The sequence below is a fragment of the Periplaneta americana genome, chromosome 3 (genome assembly GCF_040183065.1).
Source record: "Periplaneta americana isolate PAMFEO1 chromosome 3, P.americana_PAMFEO1_priV1, whole genome shotgun sequence".
NCBI classification, from domain to species: Eukaryota; Metazoa; Arthropoda; class Insecta; order Blattodea; family Blattidae; genus Periplaneta; species Periplaneta americana.
In genome coordinates this window covers 153,345,034-153,370,206 of record NC_091119.1, presented here as the reverse complement: position 1 = coordinate 153,370,206, position 25,173 = coordinate 153,345,034, and the positions used below count along the sequence as shown (strand labels likewise).

General features: G+C 38.0%; 1 protein-coding gene and 3 non-coding genes across 4 annotated transcripts in view; 2 read left to right on the top strand and 2 right to left on the bottom strand.

Annotated features, from left to right (window-relative positions):
* Window positions 1-24,915, bottom strand: part of LOC138697061 (medium-chain acyl-CoA ligase ACSF2, mitochondrial-like) — a 45,695-nt gene extending 20,780 nt beyond the window's left edge. The window contains exons 1-6 of the mRNA XM_069822655.1: window positions 24,887-24,915; window positions 14,236-14,398; window positions 9,629-9,757; window positions 6,908-7,134; window positions 5,082-5,199; window positions 1,440-1,535 (exon numbers count right to left, since the gene is read on the bottom strand). Of these exons, the coding sequence (XP_069678756.1) occupies window positions 1,440-1,535; window positions 5,082-5,199; window positions 6,908-7,134; window positions 9,629-9,757; window positions 14,236-14,398; window positions 24,887-24,897 (744 nt within the window). The 5' untranslated portion in view covers window positions 24,898-24,915. The remainder of the gene's footprint in view (window positions 1-1,439; window positions 1,536-5,081; window positions 5,200-6,907; window positions 7,135-9,628; window positions 9,758-14,235; window positions 14,399-24,886) is intronic.
* TRNAD-GUC (transfer RNA aspartic acid (anticodon GUC)) lies at window positions 1,841-1,912 on the bottom strand. The gene has a single exon. It is a non-coding gene; the product is annotated as a tRNA-Asp (tRNA).
* TRNAD-GUC (transfer RNA aspartic acid (anticodon GUC)) lies at window positions 2,247-2,318 on the top strand. Its single transcript has one exon. It is a non-coding gene; the product is annotated as a tRNA-Asp (tRNA).
* On the top strand, window positions 2,533-2,604 carry TRNAD-GUC (transfer RNA aspartic acid (anticodon GUC)). Its single transcript has one exon. It is a non-coding gene; the product is annotated as a tRNA-Asp (tRNA).
* Window positions 24,916-25,173: the final 258 nt, after the last annotated feature.

Genomic DNA, 25,173 nt, shown 5'->3' with positions numbered 1-25,173 from the left:
CATGATATTACTATAGCTCTTCATGGGTAACACAGTATTAGGACACAAATAGATTTAAATGTTACACCTATAGAACAGGTCACAAGTTTTAAATATTTTGCGCGTGAAATCTCTTACAAACGTAGGAATAATTTACCAAGTACCAATGCTTCAACAAATATGTCGAACAATAAATAGGATATTAAAAGACAGCACAGGGAAGGAAACTCAAATCAAGCTTTATACAGTTACAGCAGTATCAGTTCTATTATATGGATCAGAGACTTGGACCATGACATGTAGTGATAACAATGTTTACAAGCTATCTGAACACTAACCCTTCTTTCCTCAGTCCACAAGTTTTATGGCCCTGTTTCGTGTATACAAGATTCGAACTACTGGGTGTTCATTTCAAAGTATGTCATGACGTCACTGTTGTGAGTCAGCGATTTGAAGCGAGTTTCAGTTTTATGTCAGAGAAGTTGCCTATTATTCAAGGCATTCAATCTGAACTTGAGAACTCGTACGGTATAACATGAACGTCGTAGCAACAGATGGCGGTCTGTAAAGTCTGTGTGCTACCATAACCTCTTTCGAACTGTTTTGCTCGGGCAAGTCCTACGCAAGGTATTTGTTATCATCGGTTGCGTACCGCAACATTCCACAACACAAATCAAATATTCCGTGTCCATATTGACCGTCCAAGTTAATGTCAACAAATACATAAGTAATCGCCTTAACCCTCTCGCCATATCCCGAGAGTAAGAAAAAAATTCACCTCAATACGTGTTTCCAAACAGTTCACATTCCTGCCACTACCGGCTTTACTGTCCGTATCGGTACGTACTCTTCAGAATGAACGCCGTACTTGCTAGGCAACTTCTCTGACACAAAGGTAATACGCCTTTGCGGAAGTGTAGGAAGATTGAATTCTCTAGGCTCATCGGCTACCCAAATGACGGCATACGGCGAGCCATGATACACTTTGAACTGAACACGCAGTAGAGACCTAGCACAGTATTATTCAGAGACGTACCAACTCCAGCTCCAAGGGACATTTTAATGGGAAAATGAGTAGGCCTTATTTTGTTGTTACAAATAATGATAAACTAGGATGTCTGATCTGATCAGTTGAATTGCGTTACATAAAATTGTGTAAAAAGGCAAGGAATTGAAATTCTTCAAGAGATTTCTGGTTAAGCTTGGATACACTTACGTCTATGAAGAATTATTTTCAGAAATGAAGCACACTGGAAGTAGGACACGTAACTACGCCAACGGACAACATCCGTATATGAAAAGTTAGTATATCCATAGTTCTATTACATTTAATGTGGTTTCTGTTCTAATTTCTTTCCAGTGTTTTGTCAAATAACTTGAAATCTTTATGTTAAGTGTAACTTAATAACCTTAATATAAATAATCTTCAAGAATGAAAGCAACAAAATGAAGTCACGTACCTTTATATCACATTCAAAGCCCTTGCGCATTCCTATGACGTTATTCACCAGATTGTGGTGACTCAAGAATGCTCCTTTAGGTGTGCCTGTTGTTCCCTGCACATTAAAAAGCAAATTTCAAATAAAATAATAAAAAAATTCATTTAGACCTAATATATAAAAAACAGAATGCACCTAGTAATAGGGCCAACATGAATTAAGCAAGTGGGAAACGATATTCATTACGATGTCACATGCATGGCCATTTTCCGACATGATGATGGAAAGAGAAGATCGTGCTACTTGGCCACAGCGATCCCCAGATTTCAGTTTTTATTGTGGAACCGTGTTATTGTTCAAATCAAGATTTTCAGGTATAACTCCCTGTAAAGTTGATTTGAATAATTTCGAGGGAAAAATTGTTCCGGAGCCGGGTATCGAACCCGGGACCTTTGGTTTGACGTACCAAGGCTCTACCACTGAGCTACTCGGGAACTCTAACCGACACCGATCCAATTCTTCCCTCTATATCCACAGACCTCAAAGTGGGCTGACAACCGTCAAGCAACCAACTTCGAGTGCACACTAACTCCGTGTGACTTAAATTGTGGTTTTCTGTTAACGAACAGTGACGTGTATTATGCAAATCAAGATTTTCAGGTATAACTCCCTGTAAAGTTGATTTGAATAATTTAGTTCGTTAACAGAAAACCACAATTTAAGTCACACGGAGTTAGTGTGCACTCGAAGTTGGTTGCTTGACGGTTGTCAGCCCACTTTGAGGTCTGTGGATATAGAGGGAAGAATTGGATCGGTGTCGGTTAGAGTTCCCGAGTAGCTCAGTGGTAGAGCCTTGGTACGTCAAACCAAAGGTCCCGGGTTCGATACCCGGCTCCGGAACAATTTTTCCCTCGAAATTATTCAAATCAACTTTACAGGGAGTTATACCTGAAAATCTTGATTTGCATAATACACGTCACTGTTCGTTAACAGAAAACCACAATTTAAGTCACACGGAGTTAGTGTGCACTCGAAGTTGGTTGCTTGACGGTTGTCAGCCCACTTTGAGGTCTGTGGATATAGAGGGAAGAATTGGATCGGTGTCGGTTAGAGTTCCCGAGTAGCTCAGTGGTAGAGCCTTGGTACGTCAAACCAAAGGTCCCGGGTTCGATACCCGGCTCCGGAACAATTTTTCCCTCGAAATTATTCGTGTTATTGTTGTTTATATGCGTTGACAGAAGAGTGGTCGGAAATAACCCGTAGGCTTACTCAATATTTAAAGTTTTGGTAATTACTGTAGACAGGATTTTTATTTACTAAAAGTTAAAAATGACACCGAGAGTAGGCCTATTCGGCACCTGAGTGGATGTGATGTAGATTAGGGCCATTTTGAGGCCTTATTCACACTACTCTGAAATCTAACAAAGGAGAAGACTGGAGAATATATTTATTTATTTATTTATTATACTCCGAATTTATAGAGAACCCTATTTTATATGAGATAGATATGTTAGAGTTATAAATACTTTATTATTATTATTATTATTATTATTATTATATTTATTTATCAGAGCTTCCTCAAATTAGAGGCTGCCATTAGACAAAGCATACAAAACAATACAAGAACAAATGGAAGATGAGAGCTAAAAGAGTAAGAAAAAAGGCAAACAAATACACAAACAAACAATGGCAGTTTACAGAAGAAAACAAAAATTTCAAGTAAAGAATCAATGAAAGCTTAGAAGGAAAAAGAAAAATGATTTTTCCATACACTGAATTAGAGTCCATATACGTGGTTCCGTGAAAGTTTGACTGGCCCTCTAATTATGAGGAGGGCCAGTTCATTCAGAAAGGATTTGTGCAGTCCTAGGGTCTTACAGAATTGAGAAGAGAAGTTGGGTATCGTTCCTCTTGCTCCAAACATCAATCCCGTAACAATGATATCGTGAAGTTGGTATTTATCTTTATAATACGGGATGGTTGGAACGTAGATTGCTCGTTTATTATTATTATTATTATTATTATTATTATTATTATTATTATTATTATTATTATTATTATTATTATTATATGAGATTGATTAATTAAGTCTCCTATTGAATTAATCTTACGTTTCAATTATGAAATTAATAAAATTTTACAAATCTATAAATTCAGCAAATCTCTACAACGTTTTATAATTTATACAAATGAATGAATGAAATGCAATGAGATGAAATTAAATACTTAAATACAATCTTATATTTCAATTAACAAGTTTCACGAAATGTATACTATATTATAACCTAAGCTAATAACTAATCCTAATATTCAGCTAGAATGTAGTTTAAATTTCTGTGGGTTGAAATCTCTGAAGACGTTACACAGTTTTCCGTTAAACAATGTTGTTACAAGCAGTTTCTAAATTTTATACAACAAATTTATCGTGAATCTATTTTAAATTATTATCCTAATTTATTTGTATCAAGTGTTGATTTAAATATGTATAGCAAAATATGTAAAAACTATAGAAAAAAATAATGTATTTAGTAAAGCGCGCTTGGAAATTTGTAATTAACAGTTCAGACAGTTTTATTGAACTTGCATTTGAAAATCGAGCACCGCTTATTAAAATCACTCCACAAGTGTACATCACGGAAACTGTAGCCAATTATAGTGCATGGTGCTAACTTAGTCGATTACACAGCGAACACAAAGTTCGCACCACTCACTACTGGTAGAGGGGCAGAAAAGGCCTGATGGTCTTAACTCTACCAGGTTAAATAAATAAATACTACTAAACTGTTGGCCACTACTTTCAAACACACCGGTACTATTTATTACCAGAGTTAAGGCCCATTCACAATGAAAATTAAACATAACCGTAACATAAACACAGAAGTTTGCGCCCAGGCTACCAAATGGGATCATTCACAATGATTCACATAAGCATTGACATAAACATTACCGTAAGACGTTAACATGAAAGTTTGCAAACTCCAAACTTTCATGCTTATGCTTACGTGATTGCAAACAGAACACAATCGTGGAGCGCTGAAGTTTACGACAGAATATGAGGAAATGGCGTCGTTGTTATGTTTCCATGATTACCAAGTATGTTTGCTGTGATGTTTATGTTCCCATCGTGAATGATGGTATGACTTCTTGATTTTACTGTAACGTTAAGTTAACGCTTACGTTATGTTTAATTTTCATTGTGAATGAGCCTTTAGATTACTTCTTGCTCGTTCATAACCATAGCAAGTTTGAATAAATTTTGTTAGTACATAAAATTCTTATCTTTAATAATTACTATTCTTTAAAAGTTATTCTTATATTATCCTACTTCAAACTCGTTTTCAGGCACAGCAAATGGGTGTTCTGAGAAATTTCTTGATTGCTATAATTCACTAAAACTCTTCTGTCTCAAAATGGGCTTATAATGAATAGGTTGAGCATTTCAAGGTCTTTTATGATAATGTATGCGTTAACTATATATACCATTTAAGACACTTACATAATAGTATAATTTTCTGAGCTTCGAAATAATTGCCGATTACTAATAATTTGGCTGGTACATATACAGATAATTACTTACATTTTGTATGCAAATGAAATCTACATACGTCACACTAGAATAAGTTTTGTACACTTAGCTTCCGGTATATGTAAAAATTGTCTTACAGATGAGAACTGAATGACACATCCTTCGTCCGCCTGTATTATTGTCTGAAGGTCTCGAACTTTCTGTATATACTCCGATCGCGCAGAAGCTATGATGTCATTCAGTCGATACGCACCCCTGTGAAAAGATAAACATCAAATTACCGTGAAGATATTGTAATTGTTTTTAATAACATTAAAAACATAATATAGGAAAAACCGTATTATAACACTGACGAAAATGTATAATTCTCGCGTTAATTTATTTTATTTTATTGGGTTATTTTACGACGCTGTATCAACATCTAGATTATTAAGCATCTGAATGAAATGAAGGTGATAATGCCGGTGAAATGAGTCCGGAATCCAGCACCGAAAGTTACCCAGCATTTGCTCGTATTGGGTTGAGGGAAAACCCCGGATAAAACTTCAACCAGGTAATTTTCCCCGACCGGGATTCGAACCCGGGCCACCTGGTTTCGCAACCAGACGCGTTAACCGTTACTCCACAGATGTGGACTCTCGCGTTAATGCTAGATTGAAAAAAAAAGACTGTGACACATTAAGATATTTTTCTCAAAACTTCAACGTTTACTTAATCGAGTTTTCAAGAGAGAAATAAATTATAACGCGGGCATATACATATTAGATATTGCCGTTATTCCAAAGCCTCGTAAATTCAATGACCGGTGAGATCGAGGTCGCAAAATATTGATCCTCAATGGTTTATGAACGCTCCTAGAAGAATGAAGAATAGCCAATAGTGTTTACTAAAGATTATTATTTTTTCGGTTCTACAGAATATATCTGTTATGGTAACAATTAATATTAGAGGAGAAAAATTCGCTCCGGCGCCGAGGATCGAACCCGGATCCTTGGTTCTATGCACCAAGCGCTCTTACCATTGAGCTACGCCGAAGTTCAATCCTCCAGCACCGGATCGAGCTTCCCTCCTCCAGTGTTTTTCCCTTTGTGGCCTGACTCCACATGTATGTTGACATTTTATTGTCAAGTGCCATTATACAAGGAGCGTACTCAGTTGAGTGACTTGGTGGCCGGGATTCCACAGCAATGTGCACAGTAATCTGTACAGAAATACGCACTGTTGCTAGAACTTGGAGTCAGGGCACAAAGGGAAAAAAACTGGAGGAGGAAAGTTCGATCTGGTGCTGTGGATTGGACTTCGGCGTAGCTGAATGGTGAGAGCGCTTGGTACGTAGAACCAAGGACCCGGGTTCGACCCTCGGCGCCGGAGCGAATTTTTCTCCTCTGATATTAATTGTTACCTTAACAGATATATTCTGTAGGACCAAAAAAATAATAATCTTTAGTAAATTCTTCTAGCAACAGTGTATATTTCTGTACAGATTACTGTGCACATTACTGTGGAATCCCGGCCACCAAGTCACTCAACTGAGTGCGCTCCTTGTATAATGGCAGTTGACTTAATAAAATATCAACATACATGCCCAACTTGGAGTCAGGCCACAAGGGGAAAAACACTGGAGGAGGGGAGTTCGATCCGCTGCTGTGGATTGGACTTCGGTGTAGCTCAAGGGTGAGAGCGCTTGGTACGTAGAACCAAGGACCCGGGTTCGATCCCCAGGGCCGGAGCGAATTTTTCTCCTCTAATATTAATTAATAGAAAATAGGCAGTACACAATAATTAATACCTCTTTTAGTTAAATTGTTATTAATCCTATTAATTTTGTGAACTGTCTCACTCCCTTTCACTGAATCACTCTTAGTTCTACTGACTTTATTAAACTAGGCCTACTTATTTAACATGGTGTTTGGAAACAATGTGCGTCCGTTTCAACGCGATATCAATTAAGATTAAAACTCACAGATACTGCTTGTCGCTCATTAAGATCACTGCCTCGAGTGCTGGAGTTTTGATGGTCTGGAGTTTCACTCCGGACTCCGGGCAGCTGTCCAGTTCTGGGATCACTTTGCGCAGGATCTCGTAGCAACTGTTGGTCTTGTAGAACTCGGAACAGATGATAAATTTGACATCCACTTTGCTGAGGCCGTGCAGTAGTTGGGGTGCCTGGTACGCTGGATCCAATTGCACCTTTGATACAGTAAGTGTCTTATGTAAATCATAGAGTGACAAAGTTTAAATGGTACAAATGTGACTTTTTTCTGTAGAGGATTAAATAAAATTACATTTCTCCAGTGGTCTGTATAAATGAGCGAATCATCGTTTTTCTTAAAAGGATGAATATTCATGCAGGCAAAACTTAAATTTTATTTAGTTTTATGCCAATGTACAGAATGGGAGTGAAACAACTCTGCACAGATTTTTAGGGCGAATAGCTCATGTTGTACGTAACAAAAATGTATAATACGAGTACTTTATCGTATGGAGAAGAATAGGCAGGACAGAGAAAAATTCTCTCCGGCGGCAGCGGGATTCGAACCCGAGTTTTCAGCTCTACGTGCTGACGCTTTATCCACTAAGCCACACCGGACCGGATGTCGGATTGAATCCTTCTCAGTTTAAGTTCTACCTCTCTGTTCCCCTTTGGTGGCCTACCCTCATTACTGTGTCACAGAATATGTGGCAGTGGCACAATGTCCAACGTACTATGTACAGAGGTGCACTCATTACGAGTGACTAAGTGGCCGGGATCCGACGGAACAAGGCGCCGTCTTGAATTACAAAGTGATTACTTACGCTTATCATAGTATATATCATAGTCACTCTTAATGAGTACACCTCTGTACATAGTGTTGGCCATTGTGCCACTGTCACATATTCTGTGACACAGTACATGAGGGTAGGCCACCAAAGGGGAACAGAGAAGTAGAACTTAAACTGAGAAGGGTCCACACCTGTAGAGTAACGGTCAGCGCGTCTGGCCGCGAAACCAGGTGGCCCGGGTTCGAATCCCGGTCGGGGCAAGTTACCTGGTTGAGGTTTTTTCCGGGGTTTTCCCTCAACCCAATACGAGCAAATGCTGAGTAACTTTCGGTGCTGGACCCCGGACTCATTTCACCGGCATTATCACCTTCATATCATTCAGACGCTAAATAACCTAGACGTTGATACAGCGTCGTAAAATAACCCAATAAAATAAAAATAAAATAAAAACTGAGAAGGATTCAATCCGGCATCGGAATTTGAATCTGGTGTGGCTTAGTGGATAAAGCGTCAGCACGTAGAGCTGAAAACCCGGGTTCGAATCCCGGTGCCGGAGAGAATTTTTCTCCGTTCTACCCACTCTTCACCATAAGGTAATGCAGAATTCCTGCACAGAAGTATCATATGTACTTCGGTACATCATAGTAATCTGTATCATTTTGGTGAAAAGTCCAAGTTTTCTCAGAAAAAAAAAAGTTTCTATCCAAATGTTTAACGCTCTCTTATTCGGTAAGTATTGCGAATATCGTGATTTTGTCTATATCGACAGAAAATCTAATAATGAACCATTTATTCCTCTGGCATATTTCAATAGCCTGGACGGTTTTCGTGTAAATTTAATTTTAAAATAACTCATTTGAAGCCACCGACCGATGCGACAAGCTTAGAACATTGTAGCCAGAAAGGTAGGTGGAAGGTAGTTCACTAAGGAGATAGACCTGAGTTTGTTGAACTCTTACATCTGTATTACGAGAAGAAATGACGATTTAATCACAAAACGTAATACAGATTTTCTATTCATTTAAATGTATCCTATCATTCCTTTCAACCTGCAATATTATTTCATCTCTACCCTGTAACTTATTTGACTTATTTGTTTCTTATATATCTCTTAACGAGCCACGTCTTTGTAAAGTAAAACTTAGTTTAGGGCCTATATTGTACCCCTAAAATAATACTGCCATAACGCCCAAAAATTGAATTTTTATTTACAGACAGTTTTGTAATCTTTACTTAATCCTTTATCAAACAGTAGATCTATCGTATGTCTACAGTACGTTCAAGGCCAAAGTCTGCAGGACTCATCTGATATTTGGTAATTATTGTGAGTTTTCATACGACTTTGAAATGTTTATCTTAAATTTACTTAATAATAACTTTTGTAATTACGACAGTGTTATTTTAAGGGTGCGATATGTTTTTATGGGAGCCTGAACTGCCTGAAGGAAAAAACACAGAATGGCGTTTCATCAGTTTCGAAACATGACGACAGATCGCGCGCTCGCATCAAGTAACGGAAGAGTGAAATGTACGCTCAGTCTAGTATACTGTATATACTATATACAATCACAAAGCTTGAGTTGTGAGTGTGCTAGGAACAATAGACTGTGCCGGTACTATTTCGCATTGTCTGTAATGAGGCGAAATAGCGATCATAGTGGTTAGCAACTATCTATGGATGCATATTTTCTACGTACTGTATAGAGCTTCGTGACTGTATATACTAGACTGTGATGTACGGCAACATTTTTCTTAGGATGAGAAAGTATTTTTAATCCGTTCCATCTCTCTCTCATCAAATACAGGAGGACAAGTTCGCTCACTAAACCCTATGTTGGTGAGCGAATGCAAGTTAATAGCAGATTTTAACTTTTTCAAAATAGGGAAACCCAAATGTTTAAGACATATTGAAAAAGCTTACAGCTATGAACCCTCCTCTTGCCGCTGCGACTCTGGAGATGTACCACTCGCTCGACGATGGGCCCCAGATACCAAGACGATCGCCGGGATTAAGCCCCATCTGTAGAAGACCTGCGGCCAACCGATCCGCCTGAAATAAATTATATAAAATAAGCCTGTGACCATTAATGTATGTACAGTAGCTCTATTATGACATGAAGAATTATGTTTATTTATTTATTCGAATGACAGGTACATAGATAACTTATCGTTTACCTAAACACAACCTCAAGATTAAAAAAATTAACTTGAAATTAAATCTAAAGAAGGAACTAAACAAAATCCTTAAAGAACTAAAAACTAAGAACTAAACAGAAGCATGAGACTTCTCGCTTCCCAGTATCTGGCACATTCAGTCAGTGATTTTAGAGCTGGACAGCGTTGGAGATGATCCCTATTCATCGCTTCTAGAAGGTCACAAAGAGTACAGGTTGGATGTTGATAAATACCGAAACGGTGGAGATGCTGCGCCAAGCAGTCATGACCAGTTGCAAGGCGGAAATGCGCGACTGCCAATCTTCTTGGTCCGTTAGGTATTGATAGAAGGCCCCTTCTCCAGTGTTTGTCATATGTTCTTTCGGCAATCTGATGGGAGTGGATGTTGTGGGCAACTTCTTTGATGTATAATTTTATTGTCTGGAAGGATGTTGGTTTAGGAGATGTTTGTAAAATTTTAGCACCTTTTTTTGCCAAGGCATCGGCCTGCTCATTGCCAAATAAGTTGCAGTGCCCGGATACCCACTGTAGTACCACGATTTTGTGTTTTGCTTGTAATAGTTGTATGGCATGTTGACAGTCTTGGATTGATGAAGACTCAGGGTCTGAGGAACCTACAGATTCTATGGCTGCTTTGGAGTCTGACAGGATAACGACATTCTTGAATTTAGTTTGATGACATATCAGTTGAGCTAAGGCTACCCTGATAGCTTCAATTTCACCGTCATAACCTGACCTATGAGTGCCTACCGCTGTATAGGAGGCAAAGATATCGCTGTATACACCGGCACCAACATTAATATCATCCTCCGATTTGGATCCATCTGTATAAACACGAAGCCACTCAGTTTCTAGATATTTGAGGTTAATTGTTTCAAGAGCCATGGATCTTAATATATCTACTGGTGTTTCTTTTTTACAAACATCATCTTCAAAATCTACGGAGAATAAGATGGAGTTAGAAAGTATTGGATTTAAAAATTGAGGAAGAGGTTCTGGAGTATTACAAATCTGATATATTTCCCTCAATTCCATGACTCTTTGTATAATCTGTGCTGTGTTTTCAACCTTCTTTCGACATTATGATAAGATTGCCAGAATTGGTCTCCAGGAATTCTCAATAGCTTTTCATATAGAATTAGTGCCTTCGCTTCAATTAATCTATGAATTGGTTTAAATCCTGTTAAGAGGAGCATGGCATTAATTGGAGTGGTTTTGACTCCACCAGTGAGGAGGCGTAGGGCTTGGTTTTGCACTTAGTCGATTTTATCTAATACTGTCTCCGAAGCTGTTATTAGGGGTTCACAACAGTACAATATTTGAGGTAGTATATACATTTTATATACTGTTTGTAGGATAGTGCGGTCACAACTCCATTTTGAACCTGCTGAAGGATTATGTTGCAAATTTAACTTCACTTTTGACGAGTTTTCGATCCAAACCTGTTTAGTCAAACCAATGAATGTCATAATGCTAGACAAAATACATTTTAACATTAGATCGATCACTCAATAAATCAATCAATTATAAATAAATAAATCATCATTAGTGTTAATGGATCATATGCGGAAACTAAGAGAAAGGCAGAAAACAGGAAAAATTGAAGAATGCTGGGTTTACAGCTAAATACCTGCCCTTTGGCAGAACATTATAAATGAATGAATTAGTGTTATAGTTTCAGTACATAGGCATACATAGTGATTTTTATCCACTTTGGTGATATTTGGTAACAGTTGGCGACATTCAAAAGACGGCCATAATAGCTTCTTAGGAAATAATTTTACGTCAACTACACTATACCACAGGCATTATTTACATATATTTGAAAACTATAAACCTAAAATGAAAGTAAGCCCCTTGTTTATAAAAAGGCGCAAAAAAGTTCAAGAGCTGATTCAGACCGCACCAGACGATAATTCGATTTTATGCTTACATCGGGGCGAAGACGATTAGCGCATGCGCAGTAAAGAGAGCCGAGGGTGAGATTTATCCGCTCGTCAGTCTATATAGTATATTTGCTATCATCGTGTGCAGTTCGGAGGTTCCTTTGAACACCCTCTTAACAATTTTACGACTTCCTAATCAAACACCTCTGTCCATCCCCATTCCGTCCCCCATTCCCTTGCTCACAGTTGCCACATTCTCGTGCTGACGGGATTCTTGGAATTCAGAAAAGATGTGACAATCCTCCCTCCACGTGGATATGGAGGGAACCTGCCAATTTATCTAAGCGATGGTTGTTATTGGTTATTAACAGACTAAGACAAGATTTCCGTCACAGTATAAGGCACGTAACACATTACAGCGAGAAATATGTAATGCGTTTGTCGAGTTATGGAAAATGCTTTCCTTCAGCATGGAGTAACGCTCGAAATAAGACATAGCTGACATTGATCGTCTAGCGATTATTTGAAAACATAGCTACCCCACCGCCTGTATTTCCCGCTCTCACAGATAACCTAACCTAATTCTGTCCTATAAAATTTATATTAGCTACGTGAATGAAATAGAAAGTCAGATGTTCAAATTTATGTAACTTTTATTTCTATCAGGGCATATCAAACCCAAAGACCTTGTATAGTATTATATACAAGGTCTTTGATCAAACTGCCTTCCGTATGACGTAATAAAATTCGTGTTTTAATTATATAGATACAGATATGGCTACACTGTGTAGCAACATATTTTTCGCTGTAGTATGAAGACGTTAGGCTAAGCTAAGCTGTGTCCACATATTAAGTTATACAGAGTGTTTCCGGGCTAGTGTTACAAACTTTCAGAGATGATGGGGAAGGTCACATGTATGAATTTGAGATAAGGAACCCTGGTCCGGAAATGACTGAGTGGAAATGAAATAATTTTATTCCTCTGTACACCTTATTTATGTGTATTTATCTGTACATCTTACATATACTGCATTTATCTGACGTTGTTTACGTTGTCTACTTACAGTATTCCATTCAGTGCACTGTCTGAGGGGTGGGGACAGAAAACTACACTAAAGCAATGCAGATAGCGTAATATGTAACGGACATGGTCAGTCCTGATATGCACGTCTGTAGACAGAAGTGTATGCGTACAAGTTGCAGTGTCCAGTCGATCAGTCCTAGTTCTCCGTGAATGGAATTCTCTACCTCAGAAGATTAGGGACTGCCAGACAATAACCACTTTCAAGAAAAGGCTAAACGATTTCTTACGGGCGCAGTCAAATTGAAATTATACTTGTGATCGAGCTTAATAATTTAATTTAATTTAGATATGACTATCATTACTATTATTATTATTATTATTATTATTATTATTATTATTATTATTATTATTATTATTATTACTACATAATTATTTATTGGTATTGTGAAGATGAAAAGAATTGGCATTGTATTATATTAATTATGTATTATATTGTCTTGTATTTGTAGTATTGTATTGCTTTGAATTGTATTGTATTGTATTGTATTAATTATGTTATATTCAAGCACTGTAGTAATTTTTTTATCATACTGGTTGAGTGGAAGAGAAGGCCGAATGGCCTTAACTCTGCCAGTTAAAATAAACCATTATTATTATTATTATTATTACACGAGAGCGGAATATGCAGACCTGATTTTCGAATACAGATGAGACAATGGGAACAGTAGACAAGCTCACAGATTGTATCGGGGCAAGTACCCACGTAGGAGACATCCGGCCCATACCATCTTTCCACGACTGTTCCAAAAGTTGAGGGAAGGAGGGCACGTGGTGCGAAATCACAATTTTGCTTATAACTTTCGATTCAGTCATTTCCGGGCCAGGGTTCCGTATCTCAAATTGATACATGTGCCCTTCCCCATCATTCCTGAAAGTTTGTAACACCAGCCCGGAAATACCTTGTATAATTCATAGCATTTTCTGTAGTTGTGTTACGGGTTTAAGGAAGATATTTATTTATGACAACCAATTAGGAGAGGGCAGTAGACAGTTTGTCGGCAAAGCAATTTCTGTGAAACTGCACTCCATGATATAAAATGAACTATAGCTTTCGTAGCGCGGGTAGCGCAATCAATTTTTTTTTAATACCAAAATTCTCGTACAAAGGAAAACCGTGAGGATGTAGGGAACATCTTCAACCTGGTTAGACAGAGCATGAGATCGTAACAAACTATATGGTTTAATCCTTCATTGATGATGATGATGATGACGATGATGATGGTTATGATGACTATGACGATGACGATGATGGTAATGATAATGACATTAGTAGGCCTAATTGTGTGCTATTACTGTACATTCGTGGAATCCACGTAATTGCGATGTTGCGTGCGGTGGCTGCAAATGACATATTGTAACGCACGCCATCATTATCTCCGTTACCTTGTCCCTCGCCTCTCTGAAGGTGAAGCGATGTCCCTGGTACAGAGACACCATTGCTTCTTTATCCCCCCATTGCTCCACTGCCTGGTCTACCAATTGTCCCAGAGTGAGACAGCACAAAGGTTCGGCTCCTGGATTGTGCCAATAACTTGGCTTGTATTTCCTGTAAAAATGAACATAGTTTTCTTTTATACAACATTACATCGTAACTGACCGAATTTAATGATAATAGTAAACTGAATCTTTGATCTCGGTCACACATTGAATAACTTTATAAATATAGGATAAGGAGTGCAAATTAATGGTATTGTATGTTATGTTTCATACACTGCATTTCCACAGTTCCACTCAAAAAAGAAATATTTCACACAAAATTGTCCGTTACACAAAAACAGTTGGGACTACAACCAGCAGATGTCATTCGGAGTGCACATCTCGGTGTTGCTAATATCTGGTTTCGTAAGGTCGAGGTTAAGTAAAGGTTAGGTTAGGTTTGTTCAGGCTTTTGGTATGCCCTGCATATATGCATTTTGACAGATACGTAGACTAGACGGCATTTCGAAAGGCGGTCAGCTGCTATGAGCTGTACCATTTCTGGTATGTGACGTCACAATTGTGTACAGTAGAACCAATGGAAATCAATCTATAACAAGTACTTCCCGAGTTCGTTTGTTCACGTGTGAGTGTTTCAATACATTGAATAAGTATAACTAACATTTACTGTGTATGTGTAAGATAAATAAATGGAAGAAGAGACTGTAAAAGTATAAGTATTGCACAGGCAGGTGCGAAAAATAGTGTTTAAGGTGTATAATTATTTTAAAAATGTTGGCGATCAGAACGCTGCCGGCCATTTTAATGCTGGCTGCCACGTTGCCAACGCGCAAGAAACGACTACAGAAGCATGTGGTGTAGGATTGAGAACCGTGCAAAGAATATTGTTAGTGAAGGAAAGAGTGTTTGTTTAGTGTCATGCTTACAGTAATCAACAGCTAAGGTCATTATTGTCTTTTGGTAATTTAAATTCTCTCCTGCACTATTTGTATTGCACGTGCGTGTGAAGTACGATGTGGCAATGTTGTACGCTGCTTTGCTCTCTCTATCTGTCTCTCTCGACCAAAACGCTAGCAGACTACCGCCTTCCGAATTGCCATCGACTCTATAAATAGATTTATCCTGAACTGTAGCGAAAGAATGCTTTCATAAGCTATGATTACCAAAGATTTACTCTGGACCCCCGTAGTGCAAAAGAATTGTGATACCGTTGGATTACGATTACGTCATCATTTTGTGGGTGTGAAAATGTCTCAAAATCATCGGGCGACAGTACATAAAGGTCGGGTTGGGTGGTTTATAAATATCGCAGCAATCACATTGCGTCTCTAGATTAGTGTGCTACAATTTTCAGGTTATTTTCAATTATTTAAGAACGTTTCTGCACCCGTGTGTGATGTGTAATAAAGGTCGAAGTTCCACCTAATAATAATAATAATAATAATAATAATAATAATAATAATAATAATGTGGTGCGGCAGCCCATGACGGGCCAATGCCGGCTACACGCCTCAGGTCCACATCCCTCAGCAGAGGTGAACGATTATATAATTAGATCGGGGTATTTTGTGATTTTCCCAGCTGTTGCAGCTGGTTTTCGAAACCGGATTTTGCTACCTATTGTAGTTCCCCAAGTACATAAAAATACTGGATACCCACCAGTCCCATACATTGGACGAAATTTCAGGGAAAAACCTTTCCCGTGAGGACTCGAACCAACGTTCATTCTGTAACGCGAATCCAGGCACAATGCATTAGACCACGACGTTACTGCGAGAGACTTTAAGTAAATTTACTTTAAATAAATTGTCTGTGATTCTTTCCCAATTTAATTCGCACACTTCTTAGTTCTTTGAAGCGCTCGGTAGCGTCGAAGTTAATGTGTAACGCTACAAGCCGATAGGTCTTGGGATCGATTTCCGATGGGACTATGGATTTTCTCCATTGGCCAAATCCTTTCGGACGCACTATGGCCTTGGTTTTTCTGAACCGACGCATGCGACGTGCGAGGTGCGAGGCCCGCCTCGCACAAATCCGGACTACATGAGAGATAGTGAGTAGTTTCTATTACTGCGAGGTACCCAGACCTCGCATCTCGCAGCCATAGAAACCACTCACTATCTCTCGTGTAGTCCGTCGCACCTCGCATTTCGCATGCGTCGGTTAAGAAAAACCAAGGCTTTAGTCTCTTAACAGAAATGAATGCCACAGGCATTTCCTTGGGGGTAAAGGCGGCAGACACGTTAACCTCCGACTACCTCGTGGACCTTCCTGGCTGGCTTTTATCTTTTTCTACTATTCTTAGTTAATGCATTTTATTTCAGGTATTAAAATTTGTCTAGTTCATTGCCTACATCAGATGAGAGGCACAGCAAGTGTCCATTTTGGCTCCTTCATCACAAATCATATTCTCCTTGAACCTCATATAGTCGCCCTGGGTGGCGCAGTAGATATAGTGGTGGCCTTCTGTGCCCGAGGTTGCAGTTTCGATCACGGCCCAGATCGATGGTATTTAAGTGTGCTTAAATGCGACAGACTCATGTCAGTAGATTTACTGGCATATAAAAGAACTCCTGCGGAACAAAATTCCGGCACACCGGCGACGCTGAAATTGCGAGCGTCGTTAAATAAAACACAGTTTAAATTTAATTTGAACCTGATATTGATCTTGAGCCTTTTTTGGCTTACAGTGTGATTCTTTTAAATATATTCTCTTCTTGCTATCATTTTAGATGTAATATGTAGGCCTATTTTTTATAGCCTTTGGTTTTCAAAATTGATTACTCCACGGCTCTCTTGACATCTAGAGTAGAAGCAATATATAACTGTGCATATTTCAATACTCTATTCCTTGGATAGAGTAAAACAAAAAATTCCAATATCATATTAGTTCCAAATGAACATTTTTCTCAGAAGAAATATTTCTCCTCACTGTTTTACTCAATAAGTAGGTCGACTATCCGTACGATTCTGATTTCTATTCTTATCGTTAGAGAAACTGACAGGGAATGATTTATTCTTTGCAGTTTTTCAATAAAATGGATAGTTTTCTCGCAAATTAAATAAGAAGATTAACACTTTCTGACATTAGAAAGTCTGGCAGCCCTACTGCGGTGACTAAGAGACAAAATGCTGCTATTCAGACCGAGTGCTTGTGTGTATCCGTAGGGGATACGGCTATGCGCTGTTGCCAAACTACGCAGACTTTCAGCACAATTTTATAATTAACCATGTACTTAATTACAAAACGCATAATAGATTTTTTATTTACTTTAATGTAGTCTATTACCACCTTCAATCTGCACATTTACATCACTTCCACCCTATATATTGACTCCCGTCTCCCCTATTTCAAAGAAGAATTTCACAATGAAATATATTTATTTCCTCACATTAGCGTGTCTACTTTTCTTAATGTACATTAGAAATATTCGCATTGTTTCATCCAAGAAAGTATGAATGTTTCAGTCTTCAAATTTGGGAGAAAATAAACATGAATCTTCCCATTCACGCGGTCTGTGATTCGATTCCCGGTTTAGTTAATGGGAAAGATTTGTCTTCCGTCCACCGGATTGGGTGTTTGACCCTTGTCAAGTGTTGTCCTGTGTTGTCTCGGAGGTGACCCTGTGCCGTGCTGACACTCCCTGAGTTCACTTTATTCCATCCATTATTTTCAGCAGTTAAAAATAGGTTGGAGTGCGGAACAAAGTTTGTCAGCAGATCCTTGCAATGCCTGAAGTACTTGAACGCGTCAATCAATGATGCGGCGTGTGCAGTCGCGCATTTAGGCGCAAGCTGGACATTTCGAACCAAGAATTCTTGTAAGAGTGACGTATCACTGCGAGTGGACGGTAGGACTGCAGCTTCACGACAGAGTTGTATCAAATAGGGCTAATAATTCCAGCAGAAGGTCTGTAAGTCTGTGACTCTGAAATTGACAAACAAAAATATGTTCATATGACGTCTTGTGTTTTTTGAAGGTCTCTCTATACCTCAATTACTTTCCATTTAAATACATACACCTTGTATCTTAGAAATTCTGAACAACATTCCGATATATAATTTAGTGGAAGCATTTTCGTGTCTGTTGTGTGACATTGAAGTTTTTATTCCCAAACAAAAAAAACTGGGAGAGATTCTTGAAGTAACCGGAGACATAATTTTGACGTAGAAATAGGTTTTTCTCCTGTCCACCGATGTCAAGTAACGATTAGCACGCCCGGGTTCAAATCCCAGTTGAGGTTTTTCCGGAGTTTTCCCTCAAACAACTGAATTTTCGGCGTTGGACTTCGGAACTATTTCGCCATCATTAATTCACATATCATCAAATACCATAGCCCGGTTACGTTCACGGTGCGGCGTGCTGTACTTGTACAAGAGCACAGCAGTTCGGCTACTCAGCCATTCAAGAATATGATGGAAAGCATAATAAGCCTTAGGCTGCAATGGAAGCCTTCGAGTCCTTCCTCCGTACACGGAAAAAAATTATTTCCCCTCTCTATGCATGGGGGAGAGTAACTTGGGAATTTCCCGTTATATAAAAACGCAACATCTTCCTTGACTTCCCCTTGGACTTCTTACTCGTATCTTCCCCTTGTTCTCCTTATATTGCCTTTGCTCTTGTTGCCTTCCTTTGTTCTTTTTTTGTTCCCTTCTTTCTCCTTATCCTTTTCTCGTCCTGCTCTTTTCCTTGCTCTTCTTGTCCTCCCCTTGTTCTCTCGTATTCCCCTTTTCTCCCTATCATCCCTTTATTCTCCTTGTCTTCCTCTGGTTCGCTTTGTATTCCCCTTATTTTCCTTGTCTTCCCCATGCCATGTATGATTCCATTGAATCTGTTTGGTAGAATTCAGTTATTTGTCACCCAATAAATGGTGATCAGCTATATAACCTACTGTATATTTTCTCGCACCATTCTCATGCAGTTCTACGAAAAGATGTGCCGCATAGTAAAGCTATATATGAGGGGCTCACAACCAGAGTGGACCAAGTCCACCAGTGATCAGTTTGTGGATTAATACAATCTCGGATGAAGAAAACTTAGATTTATTCATTGCCATAACAAACAAAGTCCATAACTCATTTGTTACTCCACAGAGGGCACAATTCCTATGGAAGGTGAAGGTTGCTAAGCGTGAGCCAGGAACTTTAAGACTCAATATCTCAGAACTATTCCTGATGGACTTGATCCACTCTGGTTGTGAACCCCTTATATATTCCATCGCTGTGAAACAAACGGCCCCTAGTTGATATCCTGATTGGGACAGTTACGCGGTTAATTTTTTTCCGTGGTTTTCCCTCAACCAATTGATGCAGAATTACTGGGTAACTTTCGGCGTTGGACCTCGGAATCATTTCGCCATCGTTTCTTCACATATCATTATCATCATCACCATAGTCTGGTTTAAATTCACTGCAGCGTGCAGTATTCGTAAAAGAGCGCGGCCGTTCGGCGCAAATATCATTCATAGAACAGATGTGGTGAGCACAGTAAGTACAGAATGAGGTGGAAGCCTTCAGCCCCTCCTGTGCAGAAAAAGAAAGATATGCCTCTGTCGATTTGTGGATTAGAAGCGAAAAGAGAAAATTGAAAGTAAAACCAGTCACTGATGAAATTGAAAAACACTTACAAAAATAAATAATTGCATTCGACAGGTTTTCAGAATGAGTAAGAACAAAATACCTAGGATAATAATATAATATAAAAGTTCCAGTCAGAAAGAAATATTTCTGAATAACGCTACTCAATATTACGAGCCAGACTTAGCAACAAAGACCACCTTGAGGTCGAAACTATCTTTCAAAATTTGGAGATGATTAAAAATAATACTGAGGCATTTCCCGTATTAGATCCTAATTTTAACAATGTCTCAACTCCCGTATTTTTTATCTTTGAGCTTTTTTTTCCTCTTATTTTTCCGTAATATAAAACATCTTTATTTCAAACATTTAATTTTGCAGTGAATGGAGATGATTTATACGATTAATTTTATTGTTCCGTAGATGCATTAAAATGTGCAGTCTCTTACCAGAAGTGGATTTCATTGCTCATCAGTTTAAAATCTAACAATGCTAATCAGCGTATTCCGAATCTCAGCGCTAAGCAATTCGATGGCATCACGGTGTTCCGAATTCCAACGATGATGTCACTGATGCTCCACCGGTGTCGCACCGGTTCCATCAGCTTGCAGAGGTGGTGGCAAAGTCCATCACTGAATGTGACTGATTCTCGCAAAGGGCGGGAATTAGCAGACGAATGGCATCGTGCACTGTTGTGTCATGGCGGTGTGTTCTGCTGTATTGTTTGTAATGAGCAAAACGTAAAAAAAAAAAAAAAAAAAGTGTTAATGGCTTATGAGCGAACATGTCAACGGACCAGTTATTACTACTGGTTCAAGAAATAAATTGTTTATACTCTCTTTTCTTTGAACGAGATGAAAGAACAGAAATTTCGCAAAATCTTGCTAGCGTAACACAGATAATAACTTGTACAGCCGCCATGTTAGCCATTGATCCTTCTAGCAGTTTTGTTCCTATTTCGCTGCAGCTTGACATCATTGTTGTCCCCCGATCCGGTGAGATTTGGAATACGCTGAATACTGCAAATTTTAAAGAACTGGCGAGTTTTATTCTAAGCATACCATGTATTAATGCTCCCACAAAGGAAATGTTTTCTCTCATGAACAATAAGTAGAGAGATGTTTGAAACAAGAGTGCGACACATCTAATCAATTTACAACTGCAAATTGCGGTCAACTTCAACCACTCATGCAGGGAATTTTTATAACTTGTTAAAAATAATGAAGAAATATCTCAGAATACTCTGAATTTAAGCCTAACTACCAAAATGTAAAATAAATCTGTTTTTAGTAACTGAACTGGCGCCAAGTTTTGGAAAATATTGGGGGGACTCAAATATTTACGGTGCTATTCATAGACATTTCGCTAGCCCGCGCTACGAGCGCGCTAAACTAGCCCCGGCTATCGACTGGTTACTTGTACGGGATTAATATCATATCATATCGCCAACACTGGTTTATGAATACGAAAAACGTTAGTTCGCTGATCGTCCACCGGAAGCCCGCGCTAAGAATGTCTATGAATACGGCCCTGTAGTTTTAAGTTGAAATAAATAATAATAATAATAATAATAATCCGTGGCGCTACAGCCCGTGAAGGGCCTAGACCGACCAGCCGGCTGCTGGCCTCACGCCCACATTTCGAAACAGAAGTGCACGATCATTCAACCAGAATGGAAGTATCGTGTGGTTAGCACGATGATCCCCCCAGCCGTTATAGCTGGTATTCGCAACCGAATTTCGCTACCTATCGTAGGTCCCCAAGTGCATCACGATGCTGGGTGGGCTCCGGTCCCATACACTGGCCGAAATTTCATGAGAAAATTTCTTCCCCCATGAGGACTCGAACCAGCGCGCATTCCGTAATGCGAGTCCTAGGCAGGATGCCTTAGACCACGACGCCACGGCGCGGGATAATAAATAATAATAATAATAATAATAATAATAATAATAATAATAATAATAACACAGCGAATTATTGGGTTGGCTCGGGCCCCACGGACCCATATAAGTTGGCGCCACTGGAACTGAATATTTTGCCAATATTCTACGTGAAATTTTGTGGATTTCTTAGTCTCACGTATTTCCGAATTTTCTTTAAAAAGGTTGGCAGCCTTAGTAAATACTGTAAAGAAAGACTGACCTTTTGAAAATCTAGCTGTCACAACAAAATATAAGACAAAAATTACCGTATTTCGACGTATATATGCTGCAGGCATGTATAACCACAACCGTTTTTGAGACGAATAATTTGTGGGAGGACACTAGTTTTCTTGGAATTTCGCTAAAGGACGAAGGAGAAACAAAACAAAAGTATTGAGAAATATGACAACGTTGCAAACTCCTATTCTATAGTCCCCTTGGCTCCTTCTGACCGAGATAACAGTATCGCGTGGAACAGATGAGTTGAATAGGTGGATAGCATTCCTTTCTCCATCATTAGTTATTACTAAGTACTCATTACTTAAGTTGCCTGGTCACTGGTTGGTGAAACATAGGCCGAGTAAGAGCGAGACCTCGACATAAATTGTGGGCCAAGAAAGAAAAGATATATTTACGCAAGAAAATGGAATGTTTTAAACTGAAATGTAATTTATTGATATTTTGAATACAAGCCGCACCCCGTGCTTCTCTCCAATTTTTGGGAAAAAAACTGCGGTCTATACACCCCGAAATACGGTACTTTGGAAATTAGTGTAAAATGTCCTATTTTACTAATTCTTGATTAAACATTCTACTTAGCGCCATAGCTAAGTCAGATCTTACTCTACAATAGAGCTACATTGGTATACGATTTAAGTCACGGTTTAAATACGATCACGCACTATCTACTATCAATTATGTGTTGTGCTTTCGTTGAGGAATTCGCTAATCTATCCAACAATAGAAGTCCAGTGTGACAGTCTGTTGAAGACAAGATGTTTGTATAGGTCTACAGGTCTAGCTGATGGTAAGCTTGTCAAATATTTGTTCTAAGAACTTCACAAAACGACTACTCAAATTCAAGGTTTAAGACTTTTTAGAAATGTGTTTTCGTACATAACATTTCGTATGGAGAGTTAATTTTTGTTACAATAAGCTTTCCTTCAGAGTGCCTCTCCTGTTGTTTTGAAAATGGTTTTCAACGCCATGATTTTATTTCTATATAATAATAATAATATTAATAATAATAATAATATTATTATTATTATTATTATTATTATTATTATTATTATTATTATTATTATTATTGTTCCGTTTTTAAATCATCGAGGAAACCTGTTGTGTTCAGAATGTTAATCTTAATACATAATCTCGTACAATAGATATTTTCCTGCGAGACCAGCTGATAAAGTACTTAACATTATGCGAAAACACCGCTAAGACAACATAGAACAAATACAAAAAATAAATATAGGCCTACACAAGTTCTACTTCCCTGTCGGAAATCAAAACAGAGTCCGCTGTTTTGTAGTCTGTCACGGTACCACATGAACGATACAAAATTCATATTGTGAATATACTATTGAACTGTAAATTTCGAGGAGTCGATCCCCGTCTGGGTCACGAAAGCACTTGTAGTGGACAAAGCGGTCGCGAGGGTTTTTCTCAGGGCTCTTCCGTTTCCTCTTTCGAGCAAGACCTCCAGAACAAGTATAAAACGCTTAAGTTGTACAGTTTCGTCTTTAATAAAAGGTTATTATTACTACTACTACTACTACTACTATTATTATTATTATTATTATTATTATTATTATTATTATTATTATTATTATTATTATTATTATTACATGACTCTGATGATCATTTTTAACCGATAGATATTGGACGAAATTTAAAAAACTCACACTACTGTTCTATCTCATACCTATAATAGACTGTTTTCGTAATAGACTGGGAAATTGTTTGGCTGTGAATGGTTCTCATTTTGAGCATCTGTTGTAAAGTTTGTTTAGTAATAGTGTTTTGTTTAGTTTTATGCCCTACTCAACATGATTCCACATACTTATTAGTCTCAAGTTTGAAGTCCACGAAACAAGTTTAATAAATAGTTGAAATACATGAAACGGGTAAGATTTCTCCATCCTTTAAATTTGTTCCAAAAAAGAATGATCAAAATTTGTCTATATAAACCTTTTGATTACCCAACGAAATTAATTTTTCAGGAATTTTGTATATCAAACCTAGAACAAATTTATAAACAAACATTGCTGATTTACTTCCATAAAAATTACAATAAATTTAAATTTGATCCTCATGAATACCATACGAGACAAAACTACAGTTTCTTTCTAAACAGCCCCAAATGCCCACACAACTGGTGGATTAAAACACAGCAGAAATTTTGGACCCAGAATATATAATGCATTAATTACAGCTTAAACTGAACACGCATAGATTTAAGAGACAAATTAGATTAATTATTTGTTTTGTCCTTCCTTAAGCTATGTGAGTTTAAAATTGTAATCTAATAAACGTGTACTTTGTATTTTCTATATTTGTATATGTCATTACATGGTTTATTTTATTTTACTATATATTAATATTATTGTGCTGAATTAACACTCTTTAATTTTATATAAGTCGACTGAACTGCGCCCGAGCACGAGCTTCTGCTCTTTCGGGCTGCAATGCCTAATGTAGTGTAAACCTTATGTATTAAATAAATAAATTTGAAATTAGAAATTAAAAAAAAATCATACATAGTAACATTTAATGGAGATTCGGAATATGTAAATTTTAGTACAGGGTGCCGTTTAAATAAAGTTTACTGTCACACGCTATATGCCTGAATAACTAACTTTTTTCGAACACTGGTATCATATTGTATGGTTTATCTCTAAGAGCTTTTCTATAAAACTTTTTTTTTTGTGTGTGTGAAATTAAAATTTAAGAAATTATGAGTAGTAATATTTCATACTCTGTATATTTTATAGCATGCTTGATATACAATACTTAAAGCAATATTACACTGAAAGTGTTTCGAATGTCCAATACTGTCATTGCAAGTTATTCTCTTAGCCTAGCATCGGAGTACTGACCTGCTACTCATGTTGACTTGGCTGCTGTCTCATTCAAAGTGACACGTTCGAGTAATCCTCGACAGAATTTTTTTGTGGTTCGGTACTTGCAAGAGCAATTTGTGATGTAACGGGTTCCTGTAGCAGGTCAAGGATAGAGAGAAAAATTCCACTAGAATTGAATTTCATTTTCGGTGAACAGGAAGTACGTACATAATAGAAGATATTAGTGTGTTCGTGCGTGAAGGTGATTTTCTTTGATGCTCTTCTGTTTTTCATTGTCTTTTCTCTCTTATACGGCGGAGGAT